Below are 22,548 nucleotides of genomic sequence, written 5' to 3'. Positions count from 1 at the left end.
TGGACATGCACTGGTTTAAGCAGGGGGACACGTCTGGCAGTGCAGGATTTGATTCCCTGTCGGCGTAGTGTGTTACTGATGGTAACCTTTGTTACTTTGGTCCCAGCTCTCTGCAGGTCATTCACCAGGTCCCCCCGTGTGTTTCTGGGATTTATGCTCACCGTTCTCATGATCATTTTGACCCTATGGGATGAGATCTTTTGTGGAGCCCCAGATCGGGGGGAGATTATCAGTGGTCTTGAATGTCTTCCATTTTCTGATAATTGCTCCCACAGTTGATTTTTTTCACACCAAACTTCTTGCCTATTGTAGATTCACTCTATTCACTCTTCCCAGTCTGGTGCAGGTCTACAATTCTTTTCCTGGTGTCCTTCAACAGCTCTTTGGTCTTGGCCATATTAGATTTTAGAGTCTGACTGTTTTACGCTGTGGACAGGTGTCTTTTATAGAGATAACAAGTTCAAACAAGTGCCATTAATACAGGTAACGAGTGGAGGACATAAGAGCTTCTTAAATAAGAAGTTACAGGTCTGTGAGAGCCAGAGATCTTCCTTGTTGGGAGTGACCAAATACTTATTTTGCACCATAATTTAAAAATAAATTCTTTACAATTCCTACAATGCGAATTCCTGGATTTGTTTTCACATTCTGTCTCTCTTGAAGTGTACCTATGATGAAAATGACAGACCTCTGTCATCATTTTAAGTGGAAGAACTTGCACAATCGGTGGCTGACTACATACTTTTTTGCCCCACTGTATATATATATATATATATATTTTTTCATTATTCAATCCAAAACAATACACAGCAACATCATAATAATGCAATCCAATTCCAAAACCAAACCCGACCCAGCCACACTCAGAACAGCAATAAACAGAGCAATTGAGAGGACACACAAAAACGACACACAACAATCCAAAAGTAGTGAAACAAAATACAATACTATTAACAACAGTATCAATATTAGTAACAATTTCAACATAGCCATCCATCCCTCCATTTTCTACTGCTTATTCCCTTTGGGGACGCGGGGGGCGCTGGTGCCTATCTCAGGTCCAAATCAGGCGGAAGGCAATGTACAGGGCCAACACAGATAGACAGACAACATTCACACTCACATTCACACACTAGGGCCAATTTAGTGTTGCCAATCAACCTATCCCCAGGTGCATGTCTTTGGAGGTGGGAGGAAGCCGGAGTACCCGGAGGGAACCCACGCATTCACGGGGAGGACATGCAAACTCCACACAGAAAGATCCCTAGCCCGGGATTAAACCCTGACTACTCAGGACCTTCGTATTGTGAGGCAGACGCACTAACCCCTCTGCCACTGTGAAGCCACAATTTCAACATAGCAGTGATTAAAAATCCCTCATTGTCATTATCATTATACATTTATAAAACAAATAAAAAAATACAATAAAAATTAACAATGGTTTCAAAACGATTGCTTATGATCTGATGTACATTTTTGAGTTCAACGCAGAGTCCGTGACTTGATTTTAATCAAAACCTATTATAGTCAATTGTAGCAAAAAGATCATAAATTACCAATAATTGAATGGGTTTCCTTTATTACACAAAGTATATAAACACAGAGAAAAACAAAATATAGGGTTACAGTGCAAAATGTCCTATAAACATCACATTAAGTGCAAATAATTATTTTTAGTCAGTACTGTTAATTCTCACTTTATGTAAAATTATTTTTGGAATTTTTTCTATCATTAAACTTGAATTTCATTTGATGCATGTTTTTATTAACAACAAAAAATAATAAGAAGAACAATCTATTTTTTATACAAAATAACAAATTTAACGTAATCAAAACACATTTGCCAATCTTCCTGACACCACTTCAACCTAGAGCTGGGCGATATATCAATATACTCGATATATCACGGGTTTGTCTCTGTGCGATATAGAAAATGACTACATCGTGATATTTGAGTTTACGTTCTCACGCAGTTACTTTTATCTGCAGGCATTACACTACAGGCATTTATTACCATTTCTAGTCTCTCCTTTTCACAGAGACTTAAAACAAGCACATTTTCTTACATACATCACATACTGTCGCGTCATACGCCCTCGCTGAGCACAGAGGTAGCAGCATGGGTAACATTAGCTGTGATGTAGCGGAGTGGTGCGAGTGGTAATACAAGACAACAAAGGTGTGAATCGGTTAACAAATGAAGGAAGAATAAATTACTAAGAAAAACAGCAGGGGGTCCATCGTCTGGCGGTGGTTTGGCTTCAAGCGGGTAGATGGTGAACAAGTATGCGGCAAAAGTGTTGCTACAAAAAGTAGCACCTACTGCTAATTTGTAGCATCATTTGAAAAGTCACCCGCGAGAGAATGAAGAGTACTTGAAACTCTGCATGTCAACATCTCCGTTTGGTGACACACCAGCAAAATGCCGAAGCAACCATTTCCACATCAACACCGTATGAAAGAATTAGTCAACACCAGAAGGAGATGACGTCTGCAGGAACCTAACACATAGCGAAGGACATAAAACATTTGATTTCATATTATGCAGCTCATTTTTATTTGACAGTTATTGAAATATCTTGTGTGACATCATGCACAAAAGTGCACTTTATTTGTTTTAAAATATTGTAGTTGTGTTCTGTACAAAAAGTGCACTTTAATTTAGTGTTGTTTTGATACGTCATCTTAGTGACATCATGCACAAAAGTGCACTAATAGCTTGTTTTAATAGGTTTCTGACATTCTTGCACGTTCTGTTTTGAAATTACATGAATATTTGTGCCACTGCTTAATAACTGTTTAATAAATACAGTATTGGTAAATTGACTTAATTGTGGTTTCCCTCTCTGCATGAAAGTTTGAAATGAGCATATATTAATGCAGTATGAACAAGAATGTTTTAATGTAGACACATAGAATCATCATACTGCTGTGATTATATGTATTTAGTGTTTATTCAAGGCTAAGGCAAAATATCAAAATATACATTGTGTATCGTGACATGGCCTAAAAATATTGAGATATTAATAAAAGGCCAATGAGACAGTGAGAATATAAGGGGAAATGTGCTACCATATTCTTAACAGTAAATAAGCAGGAAGCAGATCGGAATACGTTTTCAGTGCAACTTTATATTAAACACCCTGGCACTCATTTACTGATGTTTTACATGTGCGTCTTCAAACAAAACAGGGCACCCCACGGATTGCGGGACCCAAAGCACAGCACGTGATCAGCGTGTAAGAGGACACGAAGGGGGGCAATTATGAAAGCCGTCGCTCAGGACATTGCTTTAAGACCCTGGAAATGGTGGCATTGTTTGAAGATAGAGACAATGAAACATTCTGTTGTGTATTTTTCATCAGAATCAGTAATAAGAGGATTCTCGTTAATATAATTTCTGCTTACAATGTGAATGTATACAAGTATCAAACAACAAAAGGGTATTTTTTTAAACAAAAGAACAGTTGGCACTTATAAATCCAAAAGGCACACAGGAATTACTTTTGTTAAGTTTTTAATCATATAAAAGCTAAACTTGTTTTAAATTGTTGCTGTCACTTGAACTTGTTGCCTTTATTTTTAAAGTGGTAAAAGGGAGTATTTTAAGCCATATCACTCAGCCCTTATACTGGGTATAAAAATAAAAAAAACCTACCTCAACTATGGTGGTTTTGGCTGCCTTGCACATGGGCTGGTTGAAATTTCTGGCTGTTTTCCTATGGGATGACAGCAAATAAAAAGCAAACAAAAGGGAAGTAGAGGTCATTCTCAGCCAAATAGATACATTCAACGCGTATTGGCAAGTTTATTGCTAGACATTGCTCTCCTGAGGTTAAAGTCAGTACTACAGCGACGTGCAAAATTACTATTATGAGACATTTGCAATCACATGGACTTGACTGACCTCACTAAAAGGCTGTACAAAGCAATCAACGAGCAATGATGTACAGGTTAAGGTATAATTGCGGCTTCTGAAACGTATAAAGCTCTCTGCAATTTCTCTTTGAAAAAACTTTTGTTTGATTGAAACTTTAAATCGTCCTCAACCTTTGCTTTGCTGGCTAAATGGTTCAGCATGTCATCCTTGATTAAAAATCATAGTTACTGCAGGGCTAAATTGAACTGATTTAATTTAGCTGCATAGACTGTGCTGGTCAAAGTCTAAAGAAATCCAGTTTGCAAAGACATAAAAAAAAATTGGAGCACTCAGAGAACACAGACTGAAACAAAAATCAATAAGTAAATGGCTCCTAGGAACTTACAAGGTAAAGTGAGGTAAATTTCTCTCCAGAATTTTTTTTTTTTGCTCGTTCTAATCATCCTTGGATGAGGTAGTAGAAGCCAGTTTTCTGGCCACATTTTACATCCAATGTGTGCTGAATGTTATGCAAATACAACAAAAGTAAAAGGTAATTCTGTGGATTTCAAATAAGTGCACATATGATTAATTCTGTGTCAGTTCGTTACCTGAAAACAACATTTCCAGCCCTGTCAGCTTTCCATGCCTTGATCAGTGCAAAGTCTCCAGTGATGGCCTCCTCCATAATGTAGTGTCTGCCATTAAACTCCTGCACCTGTATAGTAACACAGCAGTGGAGGATGAATATACTTTATGGACCTCATCAACAGTATGCAGGCATGGATTTTTGACCATAAAATATTGTAACGACTTAGTCAAACATATGAGCATCTCAAGAAAAAAAGGTTGCAACAATAAATAACAATACAGTGTTTTTTGTTAATAATCCATTCAAAAGGGCCTGAATGAAAACCAATTTTCCCATGAGACATTTAATTGCTCTATTTCAGAAACATTATTCATACATTTTTTTATACACATGCGACACAAAGTGCTTAACACCAGTTGAAAAGGAAAGAAAAAAAACATACACCCACTCAACCATTGACATAACAAGAAATAATACGAAAACACAAAATACTTTTTATAGAACGTATTCATATTTTATGTGAGGAGAAAACAATGCAAAATGAAGATTTCACATGACTTTTACTTTTATTAAAAGACTCTTGACAGCGATGAACGCACTTATAATTTGCTACGACTTCTTTCTTGAATTAATAGTGTCTCTCTCTCCCTTGTCACAACGCTGACACGTGTGCAGGGCCGTAACTCGGATGAGACGAATACAGAGGTCAAAAATGGGTGGTCCAAGAGGAGCTTGGAAAGGCTGTAGTCATAGGTACCCCAGCATCATATAAATATCACATTGACAATGAATTTGGGTTGTACTTGTATAGCGCTTTTCTACCTTTTTCAGGAACTCCAAGCACTTTGACACTATTTCCACCTCCACCCATTCACACACATATTGACACGCTGATGGCGGGAGCTCCATGCAAGGCACTAAACAGGACCCATCAGGAGCCAGGGTGAAGTGTCTTGCTCAAGGACACATTGGACATGGCTAGGATGGTAGAAGGTGGGGATTGAACCAGTAACCCTCAGATTTCTGGCACGGCCACTCTCCCACTCTACCATGAATTGATTAACGTGGACCCCGACTTAAACAAGTTGAAAAACTTATTCGGGTGTTACCATTTAGTGGTCAATTGTACGGAATATGTACTGAACTGTGCAATCTACTAATAAAAGTATCAATCAATCAATCAAAACCAACTGCGCCGCACGGTCCCCGGCGTGTTACAGAATAACAAAAGCTTACATTGAGGGAGGACTATCACATGTTATATTATCTAACATCCAAAAAAAAGTTTAGTTCCCCTTTAAACGTTGCCAAAGCGTCAACTGGTCAAATGCAGAAAAATAATTTTGCCACACCAAAAGTGTGTGTGACAATCATTGGTACTTTAACTTTAACTGATAAGGTTCATGCATTTGGAAGTGAGCCTTGCAAGCAGTCTTGGATCGCTCTGCACAATTTTACAGTCCTTTTTTAAAAGTGGGGTCGCACTGACGTCAATGCGTGCTGGACTTACACCCTGTATATGAATGGGCATGCCCATGTTACATGTCCTAAGCAAGCCCCCACCACACTGCTTGGGAAGTTATCTCACTGTGCACTGCTTTGCCATCTACGATTCAACAGCGAAAATGTTTGTTCGGGTGTGAGGGAAAGTTAACTTTGTTAAGCTTTTCTGAAAAGGCAAAATGAGGACATGCAGCTTGGCAACGCAGGCCAAACCTTCGGAAGTCCTCAGAAGTGCTACCAATCACAGTGGACTGGGCTTGGCGGTAGGTGTACATGGAAGAAGGCTGAGGGTCGGGTTAAGTACCATTACCATTTTCACGTAATGCAGAAAGTACAAGAAAGAAATTCAGATCCACCAAGATCTACAAAGCTTTAGGTGGGGGAAATGGTGTTTGGCTGCACTATAGGAGTCCAAAAAAATGTTTTGAAAATTAGTATGACAGGGCTGTTTTAAAAAAGATTACACATAATTGAAAACATGTACACATTTTACTCTTAAGTCCCAAAATGGTGCATCTCATAAACTACGCCCAATTGTAGCCTAACAATGTCTATTTTGATCAATTTTACCTCGCGTTTTTTACTGGCAATGGCAATGCTGCCATCCTTGTTGTACTTAATAGGCGATCCTCCTTCCTGGATCAAAGTGCCATAGCCGGTAGCGGTGAAAAACGCAGGAATCCCTGCACCCCCAGCTCGGATTCTCTCTGCTAGGGTGCCCTGTGGGGAAAGTGTGGTATAAAAAGAGGGGGAAACAGAAAGGTGAGACTTAACAGTATCTAATAAAAGTGAGGTTTCCCCTCACTTTTCAGCAATTACATAAATAAATCTTCTCAAGACACGATACTTGGGATGTGCCGATCAATCAGCCACAGTTCAGTATGTGATCGGCTATTACCAATTGATGTATTTTAATGCCAATCACAAACAACGATCTCATCTGGCTGACTCTGAATTTATTTTTAGTTCCCTGTCTGACAAATTGCCAGCAGCTAATTGTGCGTCTCTAAAGAGTCTGGAGCCACTCATAGGCTTATAGTACCATTAATTCAGGACTATAAACCACTACTTTTTCCTATGCATTGTTCCCTGCTGCGCCTTATAAAATGGTGCGGATTAATTATGGACTTTTCTTCAATAATAATAACTAATTATGTTTTATGTTCGATAGTTTTTATTAAACACAAGCAGAAACACTGAAAAGGTGTGTAATTGTTTGTGTTATGGCCCCACCTTTTGGATGAGTTGGCTCACTGCAGGTGCTGCAGGGTGCCGTCAACAGTATTTCCTTCTGTTTTGTGCTTTGAATCGGAAGTACAAGTGCCGTTCCTTCCGTATTCTAGTCGTCCATAGTGTTCTTACTCATATGGATTCTCCATCAGTTCAAGCAACGTTAGTAGGTTTTACAATATAACTACAACTATTCATCCTTACTAGAGGTGTAAAAGTATTGTAGGTACCGCGGTATTTTGGTTTAAAATAATACAATAATACCGTGACAGTATTAAACAAAAAGTACCCTCTGTGCAGAGCGGATTGCCAAGGTGGGGGCGTGAAACACAGTAAGCAAGAAGTAAAGCGTGTTCGTAGTCGATGAGAGGAAATGTTTTTGGACAGTTCCTGAAAATGGTCATCAAAATCTATCCATAACTATTTGAGTTATGTTGCTAACACACAAACAAACCCTAATGAAAACATAACCTGTTTGGCGGAGGTAAGAAAGTTTGCGATCTGCGAAGCTATACATTCGTCTCAAGCCAGCTAGTGTAATCACTAGGGCTGTGAATCTTTGGGTGTCCCACGATTCGATTCAATATCGATTCTTGGGGTCACGATTCGATAATATATCGATTTATTCGATTCGATTCGATTCAAAAACGTTATTTTTTCGATTCAAAACGATTCTGTATTCATTCAATACATAGGATTTCAGCAGGATCTACCCCAGTCTGCTGACATGCTAGCAGAGTAGTAGATTTAAAAAAAAAAAAAAAATGCTTTATAATTGTAAAAGACAATGTTTTATCAACTGATTGCAATAATGTAAATTTGTTTTAACTATTAAACGAACCAAAAATATGACTTATTTTATCTTTGTGAAAACATTGGACACAGTGTGTTGTCAAGCTTATGAGATGCGATGCAAGTGTAAGCCACTGTGACACTATTGTTCTTTTTTATTATTTGTTTTTATAAATGTCTAATGATAATTTCAGTGAGGGATTTTTAATCACTGCTATGCTGAAATTATAATTAATATTGATACTGTTGTTGATGGGCTTCACGGTGGAAGAGGGGTTAGTGCATCTGCCTCACAATACGAAGTTCCTGCAGTCCTGGGTTCAAATCCAGGCTCGGGATCTTTCTGTGTGGAGTTTGCATGTTCTCCCCGTGAATGCGTGGGTTCCCTCCGGGTACTCCGGCTTCCTCCCACTTCCAAAGACATGCACCTGGGGATAGGTTGATTGGCAACACTAAATTGGCCCTAGTGTGTGAATGTGAGTGTGAATGTTGTCTGTCTATCTGTGTTGGCCCTGCGATGAGGTGGCGACTTGTCCAGGGTGTACCCCGCCTTCCGCCCGATTGTAGCTGAGATAGGCGCCAGCGCCCCCCGCGAACCCAAAAGGGAATAAGCGGTAGGAAATGGATGGATGTTGTTGATAATATTCATTTTTGTTTCATTACTTTTGGTTTGTTCTGTGTTGTGTTTGTCTCCTCTCAATTGCTCTGTTTATTGCAGTTCTGAGTGTTGCTGGGTCATGTTTGGTTTTGGAATTGGATTGCATTGTTATGGTATTGCTGTGTAGTGGTTTGTTGGATTGATTAAAAAAATTTAAAAAAAATAAAAATAAAAAAAATAAATGTTTAATAAAAATAAAAAAAATCGATTTTTTAAAAATGAGAATCGATTCTGAATTGCACAACGTAAACAATTCGATTCGTATTCGAATCGATTTTTTCCCACACCCCTAGTAATCACCCTAAAAAAAATTTAAACACGGGAAATATGAGGAAACTGAAAAACTACTTAATAAATCCTCAATCCATCCATCCATTTTTCTACTTCTTGTCTCTAAATGTCGCAGGGGGGCTAGAGCATCGTCAAGCTGCACTTGGACGGAAGGCAGCATACGTCTTGGACAAGTCGCCAACTCATAAAATGCCTTCCAGAAAATATATTTGAAGCCAGCGAAGCCAAACATCAGTTCATGAAGTATTTACATTATTAGAACTGAAATTGATTAGTACCTTTTCTGAGAAACAGCATGTTCCAGACTGATACAAACATGTCCACCGTGGAGGACACAACTTGTAAAAAAGTAAAAGTTGATGTTTAAACAGTCACTTTAAAGACAAGCAACTGCAAGGTTTATTTCATATTTTTGCTTGAAACAGTGGAAGTTCCTTGCTCATTTATTTGCCTTAGAAATATATGTGTGTTATAAATATGATTTGAGAATTGTGTTTGTTTCTATTACAGTAAGTGTATATGCTAAACATTCCTGCCACTTCATTTTACACACTATAAAATTTTAAAGTCTTTTTTTTTTTTTTACATATATCACAATAATATCGTATTGTGGCCTTAATACCGTACAACCCATTTATTTATAATACTGTATGATGAGATTACCGTTACACTGCTAACACTTACTAAACCATATCATGTGTGATGTCTGTAGGAGTGTTTTGATGCATATTTGGATGTGCTATCGGAATGTAATCAAGCTAGCATCGTTAGCATTAGCTAATATGCTAACACGTTTACGAGTGCCTGTATTAGTATTATTCACTTACAATGGCATTTTTTTGTATTGTTTTAGTTTCAACTAATGAATGCGTGGGTTCCCTCCAGGTACTTTGGCTTCCTCCCACCTCCAAAGACATGCACCTATGGATAGGTTGATTGGCAACACTAAATTGGGCCTAGTGTGTGAATGTGAGTGTGAATGTTGTCTGTCTATCTGTTGACTTGTCCAGGGTGTACACTGCCTTCCGCCCAATTGTAGCTAAGATAGGCACCAGCGCCCCCCGCGACCCCAAAGGGAATAAGCGGTAGAAAATGGATGGATGGATGTTTCAGTTTCACAAATGCCTCGAAAAATTCAGTAAAAGGTCACCGTTGAGTTATTGAGTCCGTTTAGCTGATTGGAGACTTGTTTCCGCAGCTAGTGGGTCCATTACAATGACTTTTGTTTTGTTTGATCAGCCGTTTTACTGCCAGTTTTACAGACACTATTTGGAAACAATTAAGGTATATAATCCAAGTATATCCAAGATGGCGGCGCCCGGATGTGCTGCGACATCGAGGAGCTTTTGCTAAATATGGAACATTTGGCAGAGATACCGGACAATTCTGCAAACTTTATGGCTGGCTCACATCGTGGTCACTCCGTGATCACGTACGACCGCCAGACACTTCTGGATGTGGACATATCGGGCCGTTTTGGACTGATAGACGCGTGCTTGCTAGACCTGCTAACTAGCACGGGAATACTTCGGCGGCTACATCCAGCGGCCTGTGAAGCAGGGGAGTATAGTACCAGCGGGGGCCGTCTACGGAGCAGACGCCAGCTGTGTGATCGGAAACGCGGATGCCGAGCGGGGCTAAAAACAAAGCAGAAGGCTAATCCCCACAGGACACCACTTCCCTCCATCCTGAAGACGGATTTAAATGGAAGATGCGAGACTACTGGTCTGGGTAAGGAGTCAGTTAAATTAGAACAAGTTTTTTCGGCTTTGATTGTTTCAGAGTTGGACGTGTTCTACTGAGGTGGCAAACTATGATGCGTTCAGTTTATCAAAGCAACAAACAAACAATCGGAAAATTCCCGTCAAATCAATTCCTAGATATGGTCGTAATTATACTAAATGCACTGGGCATAATAAACACAACATTATTAATATTGCTACTACGGATAATTTGATCAAAAATTCCCTAAAACAGCCCACTACCTATAATATAGGTTTTTTAAACATAAGATCATTGTCTCCCAAAACGTTGTTAGTTAATGAAATCATCAGAGACAACAATCTCAACGTCATCGGTCTCAGCGAAACCTGGCTTAAACCAAACAACTTTTTTGCGCTAAATGAGGCATGTCCTCCTAACTTTACACATGCGCATATTGCCCGTCCCCTTGAAAGGGGTGGGGGGGTCGCACTAATATGCAACGAAAACTTTAACCTTAGTCCTAACATAAATAATAAATATAAATCGTTTGAGGTGCTTACCATGAGGTCTGTCACACCGCTGCCTCTACACCTGGCTGTTATCTATCGTCCCCCAGGGCCCTATTTGGACTTTATCAATGAATTCTCAGAGTTTGTTGCTGATATAGTGACGCACGCTGATAATATAATCATAATGGGGGACTTTAATATCCATATGAATACCCCATCGGACCCACCGTGCGTAGCGCTCCAGACTATAATTGATAGCTGTGGTCTTACACAAATAATAAATGAACCCACGCATCGCAATGGTAATACGATAGACCTAGTGCTTGTCAGGAGTATCACCGTTTCCAAAGTTACGATACTTCCGTATACTAAAGTATTGTCCGAGCATTACCTTATAAAATTCGAGGTTCAGACGCATGTTCATCAAACTAATAATAATAATAACTGCTATAGCAGCAGCAACATTAATACGACCACAACGACAACTCTTGCTGATTGATTGATTGATATAGCAGTATTGATTTACTATCCACTGAAAATGACAACACGTATCAATCACATCCATTGTCTAAATAGCTGGCAGCATAAGTGAGTACAGCTGACAATGACTATTTGCAAACTAAGGCTCAAGAGTAAATCATTTGATGCACACTGACTACTCAAAACATATACAAGTTTATATTCTGTAGTATTGTCCCTTGAGAAGAGATATACCTTCAATAAAATGTTTTCCAACCTACCTGTGGAGTCAGTTCCACCTCCAACTCTCCAGATAGATACTGTCGCTCAAACTCTGCATTCTCCCCGACGTAAGATGAGATCATTCTCTTGATCTGCTTGGTCTGAAGGAGCAGACCCAGGCCGAAGTTATCCACTCTGAGGAAAAAAATAAAACACATTTGACTTTCAGATGGCTTATGAATCGTGTACATAAACAAATAAAGTCCATTACAGAAGTGAAGTATCAACATCTAGAGCAGGGGTAGGGAACCGATGGCTCTAGAGCCAGATGTGGCTCTTTTGATGACTACATCTGGCTATCGGATAAATCCTAGCTGACATTGCTTTAACACGATAAGTAATTAATAATTATTCTTGTAATCACAGTGTTAAAATTAACGTTCAAATTATAAAACATTCTCATGCATTTTAATCCAACCATCCGTTTTTTATCGCACCTGTTCAAGATGTCGCATTAATGGTAAGAAGTATTATATTTATTATTGGTTAACTTTAGAATACCAATGTTATTAAAAAGAGTAAGAGACTTATTATATTCTAAAAATGTTGTTCTTACTTAAAAATGCACGCATTTAGTTGTATTCAGTGTTAAAAAATATTATATTGCTCTCACGGAAATACATTTTGAAATACTTGGCTTTCATGGCTCTCTCAGCCAAAAAGGTTCCCGACCACTGATCTAGAGTAACTCTTGTCCAGAGATGGAACAAATACAGTATGCCAAAGCTTTTCACTTGGCACGCCAAACATCCCATAAATATATTGAAAACATACAGAAAACTGCTAATTAATGGAGGAGGTACATTGTGAGTGAATTAAACTACCTAAACAAGGTCATGGGGTGGATAGTATTAGTAACACACACCACTGATATTTGTAATTTTGTAAATATATTTATTTTGTTATTTTTCTTTTTTTTTTTTTATATTAATACTGGCCGTACAGTGTATGCTGAGAAGAATTCTGGCCCTTGGAGTAATTACAATATGTTAATTTGATGCCACCTTGTGGTTTGAAGTGAGATGCACAAACTAGTTTGACAATTACAATATGATGACTTTGGCTCACAATTTCACAATACAAATAACATGGTTGTCAATTCAAAAAAAAAAAAACAAGCCCACAACAGAAGTCTTACCCTATTTTGTGACAGATGGAATTAAAAACAAAGACAGCGATTATATGATTGTGATTGTTGATCGCGATTAATTTGAGTTTGATCATAGTGATCAGCGGTCAGCATATTTCCTTGATGAAAAATGGCGGAAAAGTATTTTAGAAGTCAGAGCAGTAGTAAACAGTAGCGAAGCATTAATGTTTGGTATAATCCAGCAATTATTAACCGTGATCCTGTGTGTGTTTGGGAATGTGTGTGTGCTTGTGTATGTTTGCGTGCGTTTGCGTGCGTTTGTGTGGAAGGGTGTCCGTGTGCGTGATCTCCCGTTCAACGATCTAAAAAGTGAGGCTCGTCACGACGTAATGAATGTTCAACCAGCGATGTGCCTCTTCCCCTTACACAGCTGGAAGTGCAGCCCAGAAGAACAAAATCAAGAAATATGTCTAACACTAGCATAGAAATTGAAACACAACATTTAAAAGGAGCAGTGGCTAGCAGGACAGTCTTTACTTTCACTATCTGCTGCAGCTCACCTTAATCCTGCCTTGAATGCGGACTTGCAGGCACTCAGCACGTCTATGTGATTGTGTTGGTCCCGACTGGGAGAAACAACACACCCACTAATTTAATCAGAAAAAGCATTTTTATATATAAATATTTTTAAATCAGACTTTTTGTCTACGTGTCTGCAAAGATTCCACTCCTCTGACATGACATGTACTTGTACATGTTCTTTTTGTTACTTTGTGGATAAAAAAAAAATATTGTTCCTGAAATAATCATTACACTTGTTTAATGTGTTGGTATACATTATTGTCCAGTACCTTAAATTTAAACTGCACTTTGAAGGTAATTTCATTCAATATATCATCCATCCATTCATTTTCTACCGCTTATTCCCTTTGGGGTCACGGGGGGCGCTGGTGCCTATCTCAGCTACAATCGGGCGGAAGGCGGGTTACACCCTGGACAAGTCGCCACCTCATCGCAGGGCCAACACAGAGAGACAACATTCATACTCACATTCACACATTAGGGCCAATTTAGTGTTGCTAATCAACCTATCCCCAGGTGCATGTCTTTGGAGGTGGGAGGAAGCCGGAGTACCCGGAGGGAACCCACGCATTCACGGGGAGGACATGCAAACTCCACACAGAAATATCCCAAGCCCGGGATTGAACCCTGACTACTCAGGACTTTCGTATTGTGAGGCAGACGCACTAAACCCTTTTCCACCGTGAAGCCCATATATGATACAGAATAAGTAAAAAAAAAAAATGCTTCTTGTTGAGAAGCACTGATGTATACAAGTAATTGAAGAATACAAATAGTAAATTCACCATTTGAAAGTGTTGTTTGGTAAATTTTAACTTGAAATTAAAAGTCTTTTAGTATTCACTACACCAATCGTACTTTGTATACTGCAGAATGTTTGGGATGACAAGCAAAAAAACAACAACTTTGAGAGGTGAAAAAATAGATCTCTTTACTCCCACAAAACGTACCAAAAAAGAAGCAAAACCATGGCTCTAAAACCAGGTACGGACCGTAGCGTGGGTTACCCGTTCTGTTGCACCTCTAGTAAACACAACTACAGATATGAACAAAATGACAATTGTCAGCTGTTATCATATATTTTCTCTATCAAACAGGGTGAAAATGTCTATTACAAGATACTGCAGTAGTAAAAAGTAGTGATGTGGTACTTGCTATAATCCTGCATGGGACAATCCGCTTTAATTAAAAAAGACATATAAATTGTGATATTAATCGAGATCGGATGATATGAAAAAAATAATTGTGATAATTTTTTTTGCCATATCGTCAAGACCTTCATCCATCCATCCATTTTCTACCGCTTATTCCCTTTCGGGGTCGCGGGGGGTGCTGGCGCATATCTCAGCTACAATCGGGCGGAAGGCAGGGTACACCCTGGACAAGTCGCCACCTCATCGCAGGGCCAACACAGAAAGACAGACAACATTCACACTCACATTCACACACTAGGGCCAATTTAGTGTTGCCAGTCAACCTATCCCCAGGTGCATGTCTTTGGAGGTGTGAGGAAGCCGGAGTACCCGGAGGGAACCCACGCATTCACGGGGAGAACATGCAAACTCCACACAGAAAGATCCCGAGCCTGGATTTGAACCCAGGACTGCAGGACCTTCGTATTGTGAGGCAGACGCACTAACCCCTCTTCCACCGTGAAGCCCAAGACTTATTGTTTTGTCTTCATGAAGCTACGGCACCAAAAAAGGACAATTACTACAATAAAATGGACATCACTTGATTGCCTCTTTATTTAGACTAGATCATCCCAATATAAATATTATCATTATTATTATTATGCCTCCTTATCATGTGTCACGGACAGTAATGAAAAATAATATCTCTGTGAAAGCAGCTGACTAGCCAGATAGCAGCTGACTTTGTGGAAAGTGCAAAACACATTGTGCAACCTACTAGCACTGACACAAATAAAAACTGCAATGCAAAATAGGAAAGGATGCCAATACTGCATTATATACATATACATATCAAGAATGGGTGCATAAAGGGTCAATATCCCTTACCCGGCATTGTTGCTGACTGCAGTGAGACCCTTCACGCCGGTCTTCAGTAAACTGCTGATGAGATTCTCAGGGATGCCACATAATCCAAAGCCTTTGATAGAGGACAAATAGAAGAAATATGTAAGGTTTTTGAACCAATCCAAGTACTTTACTGAAAGAGAGAGCTACCAGTAACACATTCAGATGTTTTCAATTATGTCTTTTAGCCATCCGACTTTGTAAATTATATTTCTATCACTGACATCAATGGTAAGACTAGTTAAAACACAACTGCACTGAAAGTTTGCTGTGTCGATTCAAATTTGCTGTTGCCAATGGCATAAATAGCTTGCTAGCTGCAAGAAGATGTAGTGTTTTCAATGCTAATACAGGATAAATCCCAACCCAAGGCTAATATACTTAATAGCTTATTGACACTAGAAAAAGATGGGGTGTCTTATATTTGGGGACTTAGGACATTTTGGGCCGTCCATATCTTTGTAATGGGGTAAACTTGCAAAATTAGCCGGGAATCATGTACATATTTCTCCTCACTGTATGTGTTTTGACTAGAATCACGCAGCAGATAGCATCTGTGAGAGCTTATCTTTGCATGCAAAAGGACATGGTGGTGGCTTCTGTCAACACACCTCTAACTCATAGTATAACCTGAGTAACTAATTAGCAATAACAGCACAACAACAATCGTAACTATTATATTATGACACAAATCACAACACATCAGTATGGCACATTAATAAAACTACAATTTTCACACTCAAAACTGCAAAAAAGTTTAGATGAGAATAACACATGCAGATGTAAACATCATCAAAAAAAATAAGATTAAGAATCCAGATTATATTACGGTAAATTACCAGAATATCTACTACTGTAGTTTTTGCACGCCAGTGCAGCTATTTGCAAGATCTGTGCGTTATAAAGAGGCATGTGTGAGGTGTATTTCTCTCCCTGCATAGTTCCCTTCAACGCGGCAGGACAGGGACAATGGAAAATGTTCATAGTTGTCTCAGGTGACCGGGCTATAAATATGGGCTGGGGGATTTGTCTAGCAGACATAGTTAATGCTCTCATTGCAATAAGAGGTGAACCAATGACCAAATACACTATAGTTGATGTTTGTTGTCATAACAATAAATTTGACGTCAACATGTAAACAGGAGCTGACAAAAAAACAAATGATGCTGTTGTAAATAAATATTCAAAGACAAATGCTCTTCATGTTGTAGATAAAATACTTTTAAATCCGACACCAATGAATCTTAAACAGTAGTACGTGTACCACTAGTGGTCTGCGGGCTTCATCTTCATTGATTAAAGTACAGTATTTTATTTTACTACGTACAAACAGCGTTACTGTTCAAACTGTGTGTAATGTAACAGTGGGGAAAAATGTGAAATATATTTGTCAAATAAAACATCTGGCTTGTTTAAAAAGGCAACTGCACTTTTTTGGAATTGTGCCTATCATTCGCAATCCTTAAGTAACACAAGAACACTTTTAATGCTTTCTAAATAGTAAATACATCCATCCATCCATCCATTTTCTACCGCTTATTCCCTTTCAGGTTCGCGGGGGGCGCTGGCGCCTATCTCAGCTACAATCGGGCGGAAGGCGGGGTACACCCTGGACAAGTCGCCACCTCATCCCAGGGCCAACACAGATAGACAGACAACACTCACACTCACATTCACACACTAGGGCCAATTTAGTGTTGCCAATCAACCTATCCCCAGGTGCATGTCTTTGGAGGTGGGAGGAAGCCGGAGTACCCGGAGGGAACCCACGCATTCACGGGGAGAACATGCAAACTCCACACAGAAAGATCCCGAGCCTGGATTTGAACCCAGGACTGCAGGACCTTCGTATTGTGAGGCAGATCAAAGTTAAAGTTAAAGTACCAATGATTGTCACACACACACTAAATGTGGTGAAATTTGTCTTTTGCATTTGACCCATCCTCTTGATCTCCCTCTGGGAAGTGAGGGGAGCAGTGGGCAGCAGCGGTGCCACGCCCGGGAATCATTTATGGTGATTTAACCCCCAATTCCAACCTTTGATGCTGACTACCAAGCAGGGAGGCAATGGGTCCCATTTTTTTATAGTCTTTGTTATGACTCGGCCGGGGTTTGAATTCCCAACGTACCGATCTCAGGGCAGACACTCTAACCACTAGGCCACTGAGTAGGTGTTTATTAAGGTTTAATATACATGCTGTATGTATATATTTAATGTAAGGCACATTTATAATAACATTTAATATTTTTGTATTTTGATCATCTTAAGAATACAGGGCGCGTTCATTTCAAAAAAGCTTCACTTTTAGTTTTTTTTTTACAACATCACTGATTATTACTCACTGCAGACTTAATGAGAGACAACAAACATGATAAAACACCACTTACTGTACAATGTCTGCTGTCGATACGATGCTGATTGATAGATTCTTGTTATAGTCCCGTTTAGATGAAGAATGACTCATAATTGTCGCAAAGAAAAGGAGGGTAAAACTAAGCATCTTTTTGTGTCATTCTCGCCATTTCTGGGTGTTGTATGGCTGTCAACGTTGACCAACTTGTAAGACTACATCTTCATCCTTCTACTATCCAGGTGAGAAGCATGATTTATGATCTACAACAAACTTCCACAAGCAAGGAAGCGAGAAAGCCGTTTACCACTCAATGATGTCAATATGGGCACACAAGATTGGGATCACGGCGCCACTTTAAATAGTTTGTCTGCATTAGCGCTTATAACAGCAATATCACTAATAATTAATATTCAAGTCACGGAATGTAAATAGAGTATTGTTGGCGGTTTTTGGATGGTTATTTATTGGGTTTTAATGGGCGGAATAGAGGACTTTCCATTGGCTCTGTTGTAAGAGGATTTTTTTACATTTATTTATGAGTTAGAATGCAATAAAATATATAAATACATTTGTCGTCATGTCTCTCATAATGATTGTGAACGATTGGCAAAATAAAATTTAAAAAAAGTACAGTTCCCCTTTAAATGGCTGTTCTACAGTATACACTTGAACAGGCTTTTTTGTGTTTATTTTTTTTTTGCATGTGGAATTTACCTCCCACCAGTACAGTTGCTCCGTCCGGGATGTCTTTGACCGCATCTGTCGGATTGGAGTAGAACTGTGAACTTCTCTGGTTGGAGGTAGAAATGTAGCAGCTGCATGTCTGTGAATAGCAGAACAAAGAGATGCTGTAAAACTGCATAAAGAATATGTTTACATGGTAAACTGTGGCAGGTTGAAGTAGATTACAGCAGCCAAAGGCATGGGAGGTAGCTAATATGTTTGCACTGTGTAAAGAGCTGATTCAGTTTACATTATGTGGAAAGAGTAAGATAAGATGAACAAATGCTGCAAAAATGGGACTGAACTAAACTCCATCACAAGAGGGTGCTTTCTACATTCTACAAGAGGGACAGGAATTGGAGTACAGGACACTGATCGCTGACTTTGTGGAGTGGTCTCAGGCGAACCATCTGCTCCTTAATGTGGACAAGACCAATGAGCTGGTCATCGCCTGCAAGAACAAAATTACCCCTGTGGAGCCCATCAAAATCCAGGGCTGCAAGGTGGCAGTAGTGGGGCAGTACAAGTACCTGGGAGTCCACTTGAACAGCAGACTTGACTGGAAGGACAACAGCAAAGCTGTATACAACTAGGGCATGAGCAAACTATTTTTCCTGTATAAGTTTAGGTCTTTTAATGTTTGCAGCAAGCTGTTGGAGATATTTTTTCAGTATGTTGTGGCCAGTGCCTTGTACTTTGCAATGGTTTGTTGGGGTAACAGCACAAGCAAAAGAGACTTAAACCAGATTCACAAACTGATCCGGAAAGCCGGCCAAACTATTGACATTTAGTTGGAGGAGTTTGTGCCGTTTGTACCCGTGATCTTGTCCTTTCCGTCATAACCAAGGTAGATGGACTGGTAGTTTGAGAGCTTAGCCTTCCGGCTTCCTCCCACTTCAAAGACATGCACCTGGGGATAGGTTGATTGGCAACACTAAATTGGCCCTAGTGTGTGAATGTTGTCTGTCTATTTGTGTTGGCCCTGCGATGAGATGGTGACTTGTCCAGGGCCCCGCCTTCCGCCCGATTGTGGCGGAGATGGCCGCGACCCCAAAAAGGGAATAAGCGGTAGAAAATGGATGGATTGATGGAGTGTCACAGTGGCGTCACAGTGGCTTACACTTGCATCGAATCTCATAAGCTTGACAACACACTGTGTCCAATATTTTACACAAATATATAATAAGTCATATTTTGGTTCATTTAATTTAAAAAAAATGTTGTGTTTTCTCCTCTTTAAACCGTTCAATTAAGTGTTTTTTGTTATCATTTATTCTCTACAAAAAACCTTCCGTAAAAAGAAACAAAATGCACGGCGGAATGACAGACACAAATACCCATATTTTATATATATATATATATATACATATACATATATATATATATATATATTTAGCTATTCTTGTTTAAATCACACTTACATGTAACTTACATATAACAATATATATATATATATATATATATATATATATATATATAAACACTTAAAATGTAAAGTGGAAAACTGGTAGCCCTTCGCATCAATCAGTACCCAAGAAGTAGCTCTTGGTTTTCGAAAGGTTGGTGACCCCTGCCCTAATGTGTCCTCCAATGGCATAACTTTTCGCTATTAAGCACAAAACAACTGTAAAAAATCCATAATTATTAGCCCAATGTAACTGTATAACATAACGAAGTGTGACAAAACATCATGAAGACATTAGCCAATATCTACAGAGAGAACTTACGATGCATGCAATGACAATGGCATGTAGGGGGGTGGGGGGGATGTGCAGGTTCTGGTCTAAAACAATATTATGTACAATGCATGAACATACCGACCTTGCTCAATGGACGCTTGTCAAAGTTGAAGGCGGCTCTGCAAGGACGGGACAGGTGTTTTAAAGTATCGGCTCGACACAAGACTCTAACGGCCGCCATGTTTAGGGGGGCACACACGCCGAACGGTAGGGGACAAGAGAGGCGTAGAAGCAACAGCCAGTCACCGCTCTTAGCATGAGGCTAACAGTTTTAGCTTCAGCCGAAGTCACTATTGGCTGGAGCATCAGTGGGGGCTGGTGCTTTGCTGCGTTATGGTTATGGTAATGTACAGATGCACGTTATTAAACTCTGTAATTTACACGTGTTCTGCCTGTATTTGGTGTCACATGTATATATTTATACGTGTAAAGTTAAGCAATGTTGCTGTAACGCCGTCAAATCATATACAGGCGCAATCAGACAACGTTGAAGTTGATAGGAAAATATTTTCCCATGTTTTTGTTAAGGCGTGAATGCACCAGCTTCCTATTTCAATATGTCACAAAAATGTCCTTTGTAGTCCGTGCCAAAGTTGTATTTGTTTTTTTCCGATTCCTTGTTAGATATTTGCAGCAGTTATTTTAATTGCCCAAAATTAAACTAAAAATTAAATTCAATATATTTCACTTCATGTTATCGCTGACAACAAGCTATCCATACACTTAGGTCAGTGGTTCTCAACCTTTTTTCAGTGATGTACCCCCTGTGAACATTTTTTAATTTAAGTACCCCCTAATCAGAGCAATGCATTTTTGGTTGAAAAAAAGAGATAAAGAAGTAAAATACAGCACTTTATCATCAGTTTCTGATTTATTAAATTGTTTAACAGTGCAAAATATTGCTCATTTGTAGTGGTGTTTCTTGAACTGTTTGGAAAAAAAGATACAAAAAAACTAAAAACTTGTTGAAAAATAAACAAGTGATTCAATTATAAATAAAGATTTCTACACATAGAAGTAATCATCAACTTAAAGTGCCCTCTTTGGGGATTGTAATAGAGATCCATCTGGATTCATGAACTTAATTCTAAACATTTCTTCACAAAAAAATAAATCTTTAATGTCAATATTTATGGAACATGTCCACAAAAAAATCTACCTGTCAACACTGAATATTGCATTGTTGCATTTCTGTTCACAGTTTATGAACTTACATTCATATTTTGTTGAAGTTTTATTCAAAAAAATATTTTTATAAAGGATTTTTGAATTGTTGCTATTTTTATAATATTTAAAAAAAATCTCACGTACCCCTGGCATACCTTCAAGTACCCCCAGGGGTACTTCATAATTGCCAACCCTCCCGGATTTCCCGGGAGACTCCCGGAATTCAGCGCCTCTCCCGAAAACCTCCCGGAAGAAATTTTCTCCCGAAAATCTCCCGAAATTCAGCAGGAGCTGGAGGCCATTTCATACATATATAACTGCATATATATATATATATATATATATATATATATATATATATATATATATATATATATATATATATATATATATATATATATATATGTGCTGTATTTCCTTGAATTGCCGCCGGGGCGCTAATTAATTTAAAACCTCTTCTCACTCCTGCGCTTACCAAAGGCATGCGGTAAAAGTAAGCATGCGCTAATTATTTTAAAACATCTTCTCACTCCGGCACTTACCAAAGGCATGCAGTAAAGAATTGAGTGTGATGTAAGCATGGACCTTAAATCCTACTGAATAGCTCTTAATCTTCTTCCCTTTATGTGATTTCAAATTACCGGTATTGAAATCAGCCTCCTCCATTTTGAAAATGATGACAGGGGAAGTGTCACTCGTGACGTCACGAATTTGACCAGGCGGTAATACTAAGCATGCGCTAATTATTTTGCGAAGCGAGTTTGACCCGGCAGTAATTCAAGGCATGCGCATACTATATGCCCTGCGGCAATTCAAGGAAATACGGTATATATATACACCTCTCCCCTCTTAACCACGCCCCCCGCCACAACCACGCCCCAAGCCACGCCTGCGCCCCAACCCTCACCTCCCGAAAGCGGAGGTCTCAATGTTGGCAAATATGGGGTACGCGTACCCCCCTTTGAGTTCCACTGA

General features: G+C 39.1%; 1 protein-coding gene across 1 annotated transcript in view; it reads right to left on the bottom strand.

Annotated features, from left to right (window-relative positions):
• The window catches only part of oxct1a (3-oxoacid CoA transferase 1a), a 131,326-nt gene extending 110,649 nt beyond the window's left edge, over positions 1-20,677 (bottom strand). Inside the window, exons 1-7 of the mRNA XM_061900378.1 lie at positions 20,489-20,677; positions 18,659-18,767; positions 15,573-15,663; positions 11,879-12,014; positions 6,525-6,674; positions 4,471-4,577; positions 3,659-3,719 (exon numbers count right to left, since the gene is read on the bottom strand). Coding sequence (XP_061756362.1) covers positions 3,659-3,719; positions 4,471-4,577; positions 6,525-6,674; positions 11,879-12,014; positions 15,573-15,663; positions 18,659-18,767; positions 20,489-20,587 — 753 coding nt within the window. The 5' untranslated portion in view covers positions 20,588-20,677. The remainder of the gene's footprint in view (positions 1-3,658; positions 3,720-4,470; positions 4,578-6,524; positions 6,675-11,878; positions 12,015-15,572; positions 15,664-18,658; positions 18,768-20,488) is intronic.
• Between the last annotated feature and the right edge of the window lie 1,871 nt (positions 20,678-22,548).

The sequence above is a fragment of the Nerophis ophidion genome, linkage group LG01, assembly GCF_033978795.1.
Source record: "Nerophis ophidion isolate RoL-2023_Sa linkage group LG01, RoL_Noph_v1.0, whole genome shotgun sequence".
NCBI lineage: Eukaryota > Metazoa > Chordata > Actinopteri > Syngnathiformes > Syngnathidae > Nerophis > Nerophis ophidion.
The sequence above is the reverse complement of the archived record's forward strand: the minus strand, read 5'-3'. Positions and strand labels throughout refer to the sequence as shown.